This window comes from Oncorhynchus masou, chromosome 31 (genome assembly GCF_036934945.1).
Source record: "Oncorhynchus masou masou isolate Uvic2021 chromosome 31, UVic_Omas_1.1, whole genome shotgun sequence".
NCBI classification, from domain to species: Eukaryota; Metazoa; Chordata; class Actinopteri; order Salmoniformes; family Salmonidae; genus Oncorhynchus; species Oncorhynchus masou.
Window position 1 is genome coordinate 12,815,648 of NC_088242.1, and position 12,845 is coordinate 12,828,492.

At 41.1% G+C, this 12,845-nt stretch overlaps 1 protein-coding gene across 1 annotated transcript in view; it reads right to left on the reverse strand.

Moving 5' to 3' along the window:
- LOC135523452 (CUB and sushi domain-containing protein 1-like) overlaps positions 1–12,845 on the reverse strand; it is a 422,532-nt gene that overhangs the window by 56,028 nt on the left and 353,659 nt on the right. Inside the window, exons 34-37 of the mRNA XM_064950127.1 lie at positions 12,535–12,738; positions 10,229–10,353; positions 9,698–9,794; positions 1,980–2,084 (exon numbers count right to left, since the gene is read on the reverse strand). Of these exons, the coding sequence (XP_064806199.1) occupies positions 1,980–2,084; positions 9,698–9,794; positions 10,229–10,353; positions 12,535–12,738 (531 nt within the window). The remainder of the gene's footprint in view (positions 1–1,979; positions 2,085–9,697; positions 9,795–10,228; positions 10,354–12,534; positions 12,739–12,845) is intronic.

Below are 12,845 nucleotides of genomic sequence, written 5' to 3' on the forward strand. Positions count from 1 at the left end.
CAGACAGGGAAACAGAAGGGTTAGGGTTATCAGACAGGGAAACAGAAGGGTTAGGGTTATCAGACAGGGAAACAGAAGGGTTAGGGTTATCAGACAGAGAAACAGAAGGGTTAGGGTTATCAGACAGGGAAACAGAAGGGTTAGGGTTATCAGACAGAGAAACAGAAGGGTTAGGGTTATCAGACAGGGAAACAGAAGGGTTAGGGTTATCAGACAGGGAAACAGAAGGGTTAGGGTTATCAGACAGAGAAACAGAAGGGTTAGGGTTATCAGACAGGGAAACAGAAGGGTTAGGGTTATCAGACAGGGAAACAGAAGGGTTAGGGTTATCAGACAGGGAAACAGAAGGGTTAGGGTTATCAGAAAAGGCATGTATGAGTTCCTGAGAGTTGTAGCTTTTAAGAATGAGGTCATAATATTTTTAGCATAAACCATTCAAATGCTAGAGCCAAATTCATGTGAAAAAAAAACCAAATAAATCAACATGCCACATAGGCGCTAGAAACTGCAAAATGCTAGATACTGCTAGAAACCACACTACTGTATAGACAACCACAGTATTGGTGTGTATTGTATTTGTCACAAAATACAACAGGTGTAGGCTTTACAGTGAAATGCTTACTTACGAGCACTTTCCCAACAACGCAGAGTTAAAAAGTAAGAAACATTTGCAAATAAGAAAAAAATAGTAACACAATACAATAACAAGCCTATATACAAGGAGTACCGGTACCGAGTCAATGTGCAGGGGTACAAGGTAGTTGAGGTAATTGAGGTAATATGTACGTGTAGGTCGGGTTAAAAGTGACTAGGCAATCAGGATAGATAATAAACAGAGTAGTAGCAGTGTTTGTGAAGATTGTGAAAGTGTGAGTATGTGTGAGTGTGTGTGTGTGGCGTCAATATGCATGTACGTGTGTGTGTTTTGTGTTTGTGAGCTTATGTAATGTGAGAGTGTTTTGGCACTGAAAGCCGGATTTTGGAAGGGATTTTTTTGCGGATAATTTCTTAATGTTAAGAATTTATCAAAGGGATTAATAAATGGGCCGGATCTGGCCCGCGGGCCGCCAGTTGAACAACCCTGCCGGATCACATAGCACATAGGCTGCACATGGGGGATACACTTTTAAGTGGGCTGAGAAAGGGGAAATAGCCTGAATTGGGATCCCCGCTGAGAGGACTTAGAGATAGTAGCAGAGGATGTTGAGGTGTAAGAATGAATAAGGTAAAATGGTTTACATCAGGACTGTCCACAGCAGCTAAAGGGCACTGTTTCTTCTGTTGAGACAGAGGCAGATGAGGCAAGCGGCCAGAGAGACAGACTATCTCTGATGCTATCAGTGTCCACACAGTACAGATTGGGAGCCCATTTCAGAGTTGAAAAGAGGAATTCCCATCAGGCTCCAACCCATGGTAAAAGGTAGAGCAATTGGATTTTATCAGCCAGTTTCCTTGGTATTTATTTTTTCGTTAACAGAATTGTTATCAGTGAATTATGCTGTACATGTTGAACCATTTATGCTGACAGCTTTGGTAATTTTTCTAAAGCTTTCAAATGTCAAAATGCACATGCCTCACCCAGCTGCTTAATTTTTAACATTATAAAAGTAGAATGCCCCGTTGAGTGCTTTTGATTCAGTGTTAGCTGCACTGTAGGTGATGCTACTACATGTTCCAGAAGGAAGGAGAGAAAGAGAGAGGAGAGAGAGAAGAGAGGGAGCGAGAGAGGAGAGAGAGAAAGAGAGAAAGAGAGAGAGAAGAGAGATAAAGAGAGATAAAGAGAGAGAGAAAGAGAGAGAGAAGAGAGAGAGATAAAGAGAGAGAGAAAGAGAGAGAAAGAGAGAGAGAGAAAGAAGAGAGAGAGAGAAGTAAGCAACATTTTATTAGCCAAGAGGAAATCTTGTAGATTCCTCTTTTTCACAGGGTCAGAGGATATGGAGAAAATGAAGGTTTCATGATGAGACACACAGTGTACTCACTTTTGTACTCAAGGTGGAATCCAGCAGCAACAACACTGATATCACTCTGGAAGTGGAGGTAGAGCTGGTTGGAGGTACTGTTCAGCAAGGCTGGAGCAGTTGTACCTGAAATACATCCCACAGGACAAATCTACATTCATCTCACTGTTGAAAGAAGTTCCATTTGCAATTCTGAATATATGTGGATGTTTTCTGGAGGGTTGGTTCATCAAGTGACTACAGTTTATATCAATGGCCAAAACAGAATAAGGTGAACTGCTGTTCACTATTCTATGGACATTTTTCCTCCTCTATAAAATACTTTCCTTTTTGGAGGTCAACCAAATGAAAAGAGGGGAAAGGGGGAAGGGGAATAAAAAAACATGCTTTGAAATTCTAACAGACAATGGTCACTGAAGTTTGTTTCTGTTCTTCAGTATCTGAGCTCCCAGGGGAGAGCTCTCATCAAATGTTTCCAAGGGGCAGTCAACCATACCACCACAGATAGGAAAAGTACAAATGTTAAAAGTCTACAGAGCTCAAAGGGAACCATCCATGCATAGTCACTTTGATAACTCTACCTACATGTACATATTACCTCGACTAACCGGTGCCCCCGCACATTGACATATATTATATATATATATTGATATATAGCCTCGCTATTGTTATTTTACCGCTGCTCTGTAATTATTTGTTACTTTTACTTCTTATTCATATATATATAGATATATACTGTATATTTTTTTAAACTGCATTGTTGGTTAGGGCTTGTAAGTAAGAATTTCACTGTTGTATTCAGCACACGTGACAAATACAATTTGATTTGATCAGGGTGGTAGATATCCTATGTTTTTGGATGATATGCTTTGGCTCAGGCTGCTGAAAATCAGAAAACACAGTGTTCATCATGAGTAAGCAAACATGTGGTTGAAAAATAGCGTATATGTGGTTATATAACCTGAAACAGTGTCATTCATCACTTGTGTCAAACTTTATAATAGCAATAAATCTCTGGTGTCTTGGGCATTGGTCAGTTTAATAAAGAAATGTTGAAACTCCCCTGGGCAGATTAAAGATACAGCAACATATTCTGTTGAGACACCAGCTTTTATATTTTCAGGATATTATGTTCAAACCCCAGCTCACAAGTTCTGTGACATAGTTAGAGAAAGCAATTATTTTTTATTCTCTTCATCGATGTCACACATAACGTTACAAAAACCTGGTAATAAAAAATAAATAGGTTTTCCATAAACCCTGGTTGGAAAATTCCTGCCATCAGGAGGGAATAAACAGGAAATCTGAAATCCTCCAACCCAGGGTTTCTGGAAAACCGTGGAATGTTTCCAGAATTCTGCAACCCTATTATTACATTTGTATCCTCAGAGGCCATCTTCACAGGTTGTAACGCTATGCTATAAGACAGCAATATACCCTTCACTCATTCATGACAAAACGTAGACTGACTTAACACGTTTATAATCAATCACATGAATAACTCTGATGAAATGACTAAAGCTCTCCTGCAAAATACTGACTTGATAGACATTAAGATATGTTCACCTGCAAATCATGTCAGTGAGCTACCAAGTTTGCAATGGGTTTCTGTAATGCTATGGGATCCAGCATAGTATGGCAGTAGAAGAACGGGCGGGCATAAAATTGTCTGAGTACATTATGCTGATGGTTGCAGTCTGTAAAATGCTCCTTTGCGCTTGAATGACTTGACTAATAATTTCTGGATGAAGTTTGACAGCTCTGTAAAGCTCATCCGCTGTCCAGCTATTCAGAGGTCCATCATCTCTATTAGTGAGACGGCATCTCCAGTGTTTCCAGAGCTTGTCAGATAAGTCACAGATGAGCTTAAAATGCACTTTGCGGGATTGAATCTGGCACATTTAGTATTATTAGGCAGTCTAGAACTAGAATTTAAAGAAATTCTTGATGAGAACTTTCAGGCGGGATGCAGGGTAATTTTATGTTTTGTAAAGATGGAAAACCAATCTTGAAATACAATTTACCATCTATATTTTTTTTTTACATTAACCATTTGGCAATCATCTCTAAACATGATGAAACAAAACCCCATCGATAGCCACAATGGACACAGAATGAGAGAGGTATATAGACATAAACCCAATCAATAGCCACAATGGACACATAATGGGAGTGGTATATAGACATAAACCCAATCAATAGCCACAATGGACACAGAATGAGAGGTATACAGACATAAACTGTCGCTATCGAGCGACGGCAACAGTAAACAAGCAACTACCCGGGCTATCTGCATTGACTCTTTTGACTCATCACATACGCTGATGCTACTGTTTATTAACTGTCATGTTGCCTAGTCACTTTATCCCTACCTACAGTATATGTACATGTCTACCTCAATTACCTCGTACCCCTGCACAGCGACTCAGTACTGGTATACCGTGTACATAGCCAACCTATTGTGTATTTATTCTTTGTTTTATTATTTTTATATTATTTCAATTTTTTTCTCTTTACATTATTGGGAAGGGCCTGTAAGTAAGCATTTCAGTGTTAGTCTACACCTATTGTTTATGAAGCATGTGAGGAATACAATTTGATTTGATCTTTGGAGTCCTATAAAATGTATTTCAGATTGTGGATTTAATTACTTTTGCAGTGAATACTTACATTTGAAGTATGATTAATTATTAAATACTTCTATCGATCACAAATGAATCATGCTTCAAATATAAGTATCCACGGCAAAAGCAATTAATGCCACAATCTGAAATCAATTTGAGGCAAGGAATACCAAACTATGCAACAACAGCAGCTACTGTGAAGTGGACTTTTCAACAAATATCACGTTTACCATTTTTCAACAGCATATCCTCATCATTTGCACATTCTACTGTTAATAGTGGTAATAGGGGGATAGTGGTAAACAGAAAAGATAAGCCTCATTCAATTGTAATCGAATTGGTATTTGATTAAGTGTGATTAATCCTGTATGATACATCATGCAAAAAGGAAGGCGACAGAGAACACAAAGTATTTCCGACAGTTTAATTAAGAGAATTATCCTAATGGATTTGTAACTAAAAGAAGAATAAAAAGACTGATTATAATGGTGAGGATGTCAAGGATGTAAAGGCGGACCACACAACGATGAAGGGGAAACTGTGCATCTTAACGTGCCACTGCACACGATACGGCCTCTCTCTTATTCCCTCCTAATGTCACTGATTACTGATTTGGAGACATTTCACCGATGTTAAAGATGACTCAGTGCCTGTGCCATTTGGACAACCCAGCTCAAAATGGAGGTAAATTACCATTGTATTTTCCTTTAGATTCAATGAGTCATACACAACCGTCACCAGGTGTTCTCTGACATCATTATTTATTTATTCGCTAGATGGCCTAGACAACCATTTTTTTGTTGCATTTAAAACCTTGGCTTAGAGGAGTGCGGCAGTGGTGAACCACGTGAACTAATACATTCAGAATGATATCTTAGCATAGACATTTTGCCTTAAAGCCACATGACTCCCTAGTTGCCTGACCTTTTCTAAGCCTGTTGTTGTGACACTAGCTGAGTTCATTACAGGCTTGTAGAAGGCATTGCTCGGGGCATGGCTACACGTATATCCATTGGGAGGCACAAAAAAGGTTAATCCCCCCTTTCCCGCTGCAGGAGATCCCCTCCTGCTGGAGAGACCATGGTAATCAAATCAAATCAAATGTTATTCGTCACATTGAAATGTTAGTCTTCCCAGAGAGAAAGAAAATAGTGAAATAATAGAAAAGTAAAACATGTAATAATAAAAGTAATAACAAATACACAATTAGTAACAATAACTTGGCTATATACACGGGGTACCAGTACAGAGTCAGCGTGCAGAGGTACGAGCTAATTGAGGTAGATATGTACAAAAACTAGGAATAAAGTGACTAGGCAACAGGATAGATAATAAATAGTAGCAACAGCATATGTGATGAGTCAAAAGAAGTTAGTGCAAAAATGGTCAATGCAGAGATCCGGGTAGCTATTTGGTTAACTATTTAACTAACTATTTAGCAGTCTTATGGCTTGGGGGTAGAAGCTGTTCAGGGTTTTTGGTGCATCGGTACCGCTTGCCGTGTGGTAGCAGAGAGAACAGTCTATCACTTGGGTGACTAGAGTCTTTAACAATTTTTAGGGCCTTCCTCTGACACCGCCTGGTATAGAGGTCCTGGATGGCAGGGAGGTCAGCCACAGTGATGTACTGGGCCATACGCACTACCCTCTGTAGCACCTTACGGTCGGATGCCAAGCACTTGCCATACCAAGAGGTGATGCAGCCTGTTAAGAGGCTCTCAATGGTGCAGCTGTATACCTTTTTGAGGATCTGAAGGGCTATGCAAAACCATTTTAGCCTCCTTAGGGAGAAGAGGCGTTGTCCTGCCCTCTTCACGACTGTGTTGATGTGTGTAACAGATGTGTCCATTCTCACATCTATATTTTCTAACATAAAGGATGTGTAGTTTTGACCCACAGGAGGACATCCTAAAATATCACAGATGGGGAGGCTTGACAACATAACCTGCCATGGAAATCCCCCACAGTTTAACACTCCCACACAGCTAACACCTATCAGTTGGCATTTAGCATGATAAAGGAGGACAGACGCAAGTTAAGACACCCTCCACCCACTGGTGCACCCAATGGTTTATATATACACTAGACGGCTGACAGGGCCACTGTTTTAAAGCCACCGCGCCTCCCATCTTGGCACTCCTCCACCATTGTATAACATACAGTGCCTTTGGAAAGTATTCAGACCCCATGACTTTTTCCACATTTTGTTACATCACAGCCATATTCTAAAATGGATTAAATAAAAACATCCTCAGCAATCCACACCATAACCCATAATGACAAAGCAAAAAAAGTTTTTAACATTGTTCCAGATTTATTAAAAATAACAAAAACTGAAATACCTTATTTACATAAATATTCAGACCCTTTGCTATGTGACTCGAAATTGAGCTCATGTGCATCCTGTTTCCATTGACCATCCTTGAGATGTTTCTACAACTTGATTGGATTCCACCCGTGGAAAATTCAATTGATTGGACATGATTTGGAAGAGCACACACCTGTCTATATAAAGTCAGAGCAAAAACCAACCCATGATGTCGAAAGAATTGTCTGTAGAGCTCCGAGACAAGATTGTGTAGAGGAACATATCTGGGGAAGAGTATGAAAACATTTCTGCAGCATTGAAGGTCCCCAAGAACACAGTGGCCTCCATTATTCTTAAATGGAAGAAGTATGGAACCACCAAGACTCTTCCTAGAGCTGTCCGCCCGACCAAACTGAGCAATCGGGAGAGAAGGGCCTTTGTCAGGGAAGTGACCAACAACCTGATGGTCACTCTGACAGAGTTCCAGAGTTCCTCTGTGGAGATGGGAGAACATTCCAGAAGGAAACCCATCTCTGCAGCACTTTACCAATCAGGCCTTTATGGTAAAGTGGCCAGACGGAAGCCACTCCTCAGTAAAAGGCACATGACAGTCAGCTTGGACTTTGCGAAAAGGCACCTAAAGACTCTCAGACCATGAGAAACAAGATTCTGTGGTCTGATGAAACCAAGATCGAACTCTTTGGCCTGAATGCCAAGGGTCACATCTGGAGAAAACCTGGCACCATCCCTACGGTGAAGCATGGTGTTGGCAGCATCATGCTGTGGGGATGTTTTTCAGCATCAGGGACTGGGAGACTAGTCATAATCGAGGCAAAGATAAACGCAGCAAAGTACAGAGAGATCCTTGATGAAAACCTGCTCAGGACCTCAGACTGGGGCGAAGGTTCACCTAACAGGACAACGACCCTAAGCACACAGCAAAGAGAAATGCTGGAGTGGCTTCGGGACAAGTCTCAATGTCCTTGAGTGGCCCACCCAGAGCCCGGACTTGAACCTGATCGAAAATCTATGGAGAGACCTGAAAATAGCTTAAAGCGACGCTCCCCATCCAATCTGACAGAGCTTGAGAGGATCTGCAGAGAAAAATGGGAGAAACTACCCGCAAAACACCAGTCTCAACGTCAACAGCGAAGATGCAACTCCGAGATGCTGGCCTTCTCAGCAGAGTTGCAAAGAAAGAGCCAATAAAAATAAAAGATTAAGATGAATCAAAGAACACAGACACTGGACAGCGGAACTCTGCCTAGAAGGCCAGCATCCCGGAGTCGCCTCTTCACTGTTGACGTGGAGACTGGTGTTTTGCGGGTACTATTTAATGAAGCTGGCAGTTGAAGACTTGTGAGGTGTCTGTTTCTCAAACAAGACACTCTAATGTACTTGTCATCTTGCTCAGTTGTGCAACAGGGCCGACCACTCCTCTTTCTATTCTGGTTAGAGACAGTTTGTGCTGTTCTGTGAAGGGAGTAGTACACAGCATTGTACAAGATCTTCAGTTTCTTGGCAACTACTCACATGGAATAGCCTTAATTTCTCAGAACAAGAATAGCCTGACGAGTTTCAGAAGAAAGTTCTTTGTTTCTGGACATTTTGATCCTGTAATCAAACCGACAAATGCTGATGCTCCAGATACTCAACTAGTCTAAAGAAGGCCAGTTTTATTGCTTCTTTAATCAGTTTTCAGCCATGCTAACATAATTGCAAAAGTGTTTTCTAATGATAAATTAGCCTTTTTAAAATGATAAATTTGGATTAGCTAACACAACGTGCCATTGGAACACAGGAGTGATGGTTGCTGATAATGGGCCTCTGTACGCCTATGTAGATATTTCATAAAGAAATCTGGTAGTCATTTACAACTTTAACAATGTCTACACTGCATTTCCGATCAATTTTATGTTATTTTAATGGACAAAAAAAATGTGCATTTCTTTAAAAAACAAGGAACTTTCTAAGTGACCCCAAACCTTTGAACGGTAGTGTATACTGTATATATATATATATATATATATATTTTAAAATCCTTCAAGAATAGTTTTTAGAAAGTACTAATGTTACTGTCCCCACTACAACAACAAAAATACTTAAATACATGTAATTTCGTCCTTGAAATATTGAATTGAAATACTGCAGAATTCTATTCATTCCTATGGAGGAGTTCCAACATGTCCCAAATGTCTGTCATGACCTTCTTCTCCAACTGACCTCGCTTACTGAATCATTTAAAATCATGTACACATACTGAAAGTCATGAACTAATGGATCTACTCAAGATTGATAAACCCACACATTTGCCAGACAGGGGAAGTGCCCTCTATTTTCAAAAGGATGGAATATGCCATACATATCACTGATCATGCCTAATGCAGCCATAGCATTCAACGTCTTCATTTGATAGCAGACAAAGCTATTCAGTTGCAGAAATGCTGTTCCTAGGATTAACTGGGAGTTAACGAAGGCCAAGATGGCTGCAAACTGGATTTCAAAAGGTCTCTGGAGCAAATACTGTGAGTCATCCAACATGACGATTGGGACATTGGTCTGCTGTGTAAAAGATTGCGGAGAAAGGTATTAGACCCAATATTGGATCAATGTTTAGTCCCCTAGAAGAACTACGGAACATAACATGAGTCGGTTTCATTTTTATTGTGGTCTTCAAAATAATAGGCCTGTAAGAATTCTGTAAAACACATGAAACCTAATTCGCAATAAGTATTATATTGCACACAGACATGATATCTCAAGGGGAAACGTGTGATTCCATGCATGATTAAGTAATCCAATTCCCACCTGAAAAGCTTCCAAGTTTAGGAGCTGTCATGTCCCCTCCATCATAGATTTCTAAGGAATCCCAATTATGCTCAGTGGCGAAGCTCATTACTTGAATCTGCAAAAGAAAAAAATACATAAATAGAGTGACAAAAATAATGTACATGCCATCTCTCTGAAAGGACAAGCATTTTGAATGGTTAGATGAGAGATTGGTGTTTTTTATTGAGGGAAGTTTTCTCTCCTGCTATAGACATAAACCCAGGTTTTATACTGTGCTCTTGTAAGAAGTATTTAAAAAACGAGTTGTTCTCATTAGGGCACGATCAATAGCAATAAGACTGCAGCTGTTTTTTATGTGCTTTAAAACTACTTCTGCTGGCAACGGGTCTAATTTATACCGTCTAATTTTCTTTTCTTCTCAGTAGGACGACTGACGGTTAAAATGTGCTATAGCCTGTCACTCAAAAAATACAATTTTCCCTCTCTTCTCTGTCTGTCGGTGTAGCTTATTACTTTCGATGAGTTCAGACCTGCCCCCTTTGTACTTGCCTGAATCCCAGCTCCTTCGGTGACAATGATTTTCCACACGCAGTTCAAGCTGTTCCCATAGGGCTCGGGGAATCCGGGGGAGAGGATGGTGCCTCTTCTCTCTGTCAGATTACCGCTGCATGGAACTGGGGAGCGAAACAGAGGGGAAATTAGAGTCACATTGAATGGGGCACATGCCAGGTTCCTGTAGCCATGGAGAGTCAAGACACCGAGTGGAAATTTGACATGAGTAATTTAAGCAATAAGGCCAGAGGAGGTGTGGTATATGGCCAATATACCATGGCTAAGGGCTGTTCTTAAGCACAATGCAACGCGGAGTGCCTTGACACTGCCCTTAGCTGTGGTATATTGGCCATATACCACAAAACCCAGAGGTGCCTTATTGTTATTATAAACTGGTTACCAATGTAATTAGAGCAGTAAAAATAAATGGTTTTGTCATACACATTGTATACAGTCTGATATACCACAGCTGTCAGCCAATCAGCATTCAGGGCTCGAACCACCCAGTTTATAATTCTATATAAACTCAGTAAAAAAAGAAATGTCCTCTCACTGTCAACTGCGTTTATTTTCAACAAACTTAACATGCGTAAATATTTGTAAGAACATAACAAGATTCAACAACTGAATTCAATTAACTGGACAAGTTCCACAGACATGTGACTAACAGAAATGGAATAATGTGTCCCTTAACAAAGGGGGTGGGGTCAAAATCAAAAGTAACAGTCAGTATCTGGTGAGACCACCAGCTGCAATATGTACTGCAGTGCATCTCCTCAAGAACTGCACCAGATTTGCCAGTTCTTGCTGCAAGTTCCCGGTCATTTCTGGGGGCAATGACCCTAGCCCTCACCCTCCGACCCAACAGGTTCCAGACAAGCTCAATGGGATTGAGATCCGGGCTCTTCACTGGTCATGGCAGAACACTGACATTCCTGTCTTGCAGGAAATCACGCACAGAACGAGCAGTGTGGCTGGTGGCATTGTCATGCTGGAGGGTCATGTCAGGATGTCTTCCCTGTAACGCACAGCGTTGAGATTGCCTGCAATGACAACAAGCTCAGTCCGATGATGCTGTGACACACCGCCCCAGACCATGACCCTCCACCTCCAAATAGATCCCACTCCAGAGTGCAGGTCTCGGTGTAACGCTCATTCCTTCCATGATAAACACAAATCCAGCCATCACCCCTGGTGAGACAAAACCGCGACTTGTCAGAGAAGAGCACTTATTGCCAGTCCTGTTTGGTCCAGCGACGGTGGGTTTGTGCCCATAGGCGACGATGTTGCCGGTGATGTCTGGTGAGGACCTGCCTTACAACAGGCCTACAAGCCCTCAGTCCAGCCTCTCTCAGCCTATTGTGGACAGTCTGAGCACTGATGGAGTGATTGTACATTCCTGGTGTAACTCGGGCAGTTGTTGTTGCCATCCTGTACCTGTCCTGTAGGTGTGATGTTTCGGATGTACCAATCCTGTGCAGGTGTTGTTACATGTGGTCTGCCACTGCGAGGATGAGCAGCTGTCCGTCCCGCCTCCCTGTAGCGCTGTCTTAAGTTTCTCACAGTACGGACATTGCAATTTATTGCCATGGCCACATCTAAAGCACGTTCACGCAGATGAGCAGGGACCCTGGGCATCTTTCTTTTGGTGTTGTTCAGAGTCAGTAGAAAGGCCTCTTTAGTGTCCTAGGTTTTCATAACTGTGACCTTAATTGCCTACCGTCTGTAAGCTGTTAGTGTCTTTACTACCGTTCAACAGATTCATGTTCATTAATTGTTTATGGGTCATTGAACAAGCATGGGAAACAGTGTTTAAACCCTTTACAATGAAGATCTGTGAAGTTATTTGGATTTTTACAAATTATCTTTGAATGACAGGGTCCTGAAAAAGGGATGTTTCTTTTTTGCTGAGTTTAGAACATTATTGTGACTAAAGAATCATCTCACTTCCCAATATCTTAGTGTGAATATGGTGTTCATGGTAACTTACAAATGTAAAAAATGATGACATATCTATTAGATGTTCTACCCACTGTATGTTCTTAAAGGGCAATTGCACCACATTTCAACCTCATATTCATTATCTCAGCACCATACCAATGTCTACATGTGTAAAAACAGCGCATTCCTACGTTTTACAGTAAAAAAAAATATATGTAAAGTAAAAACATTTATTTTAACAGCAGTCTGGGTCTGGTGATAATTAATACCAGGTTGAAAAGTGGTGGAATTTCCCTTTTACAACAACATGAACCCATCTCTAAATCAATGTCCACAAATGTGACTGATTTGAGGAGGCTTACCAGCACAAGCGGGCACAGTATCATTCCACTGGGCAAGCGCACTGGGGACCACATTGCATTTGATGGCTTTGGATCCCTGTAGCAGATACCCAGGGTTGCACTCAAAGCGAACAATGGAACGAGCGGAGAACTCGGACCCCATCCGTCTACCGTACCGTGGCTCTGGGACAGAGCTGCACTGCGTGTCACTGGTGCGAGGAACAGCTACAAAGAAAAGAGTCCCCAGTGTTTAACACCTAGATGTGATAACTCTTCGCTTAAAGCTCACAGGAAAATTGCAATATAATGTGGTAGTAATATATGATTTGTCA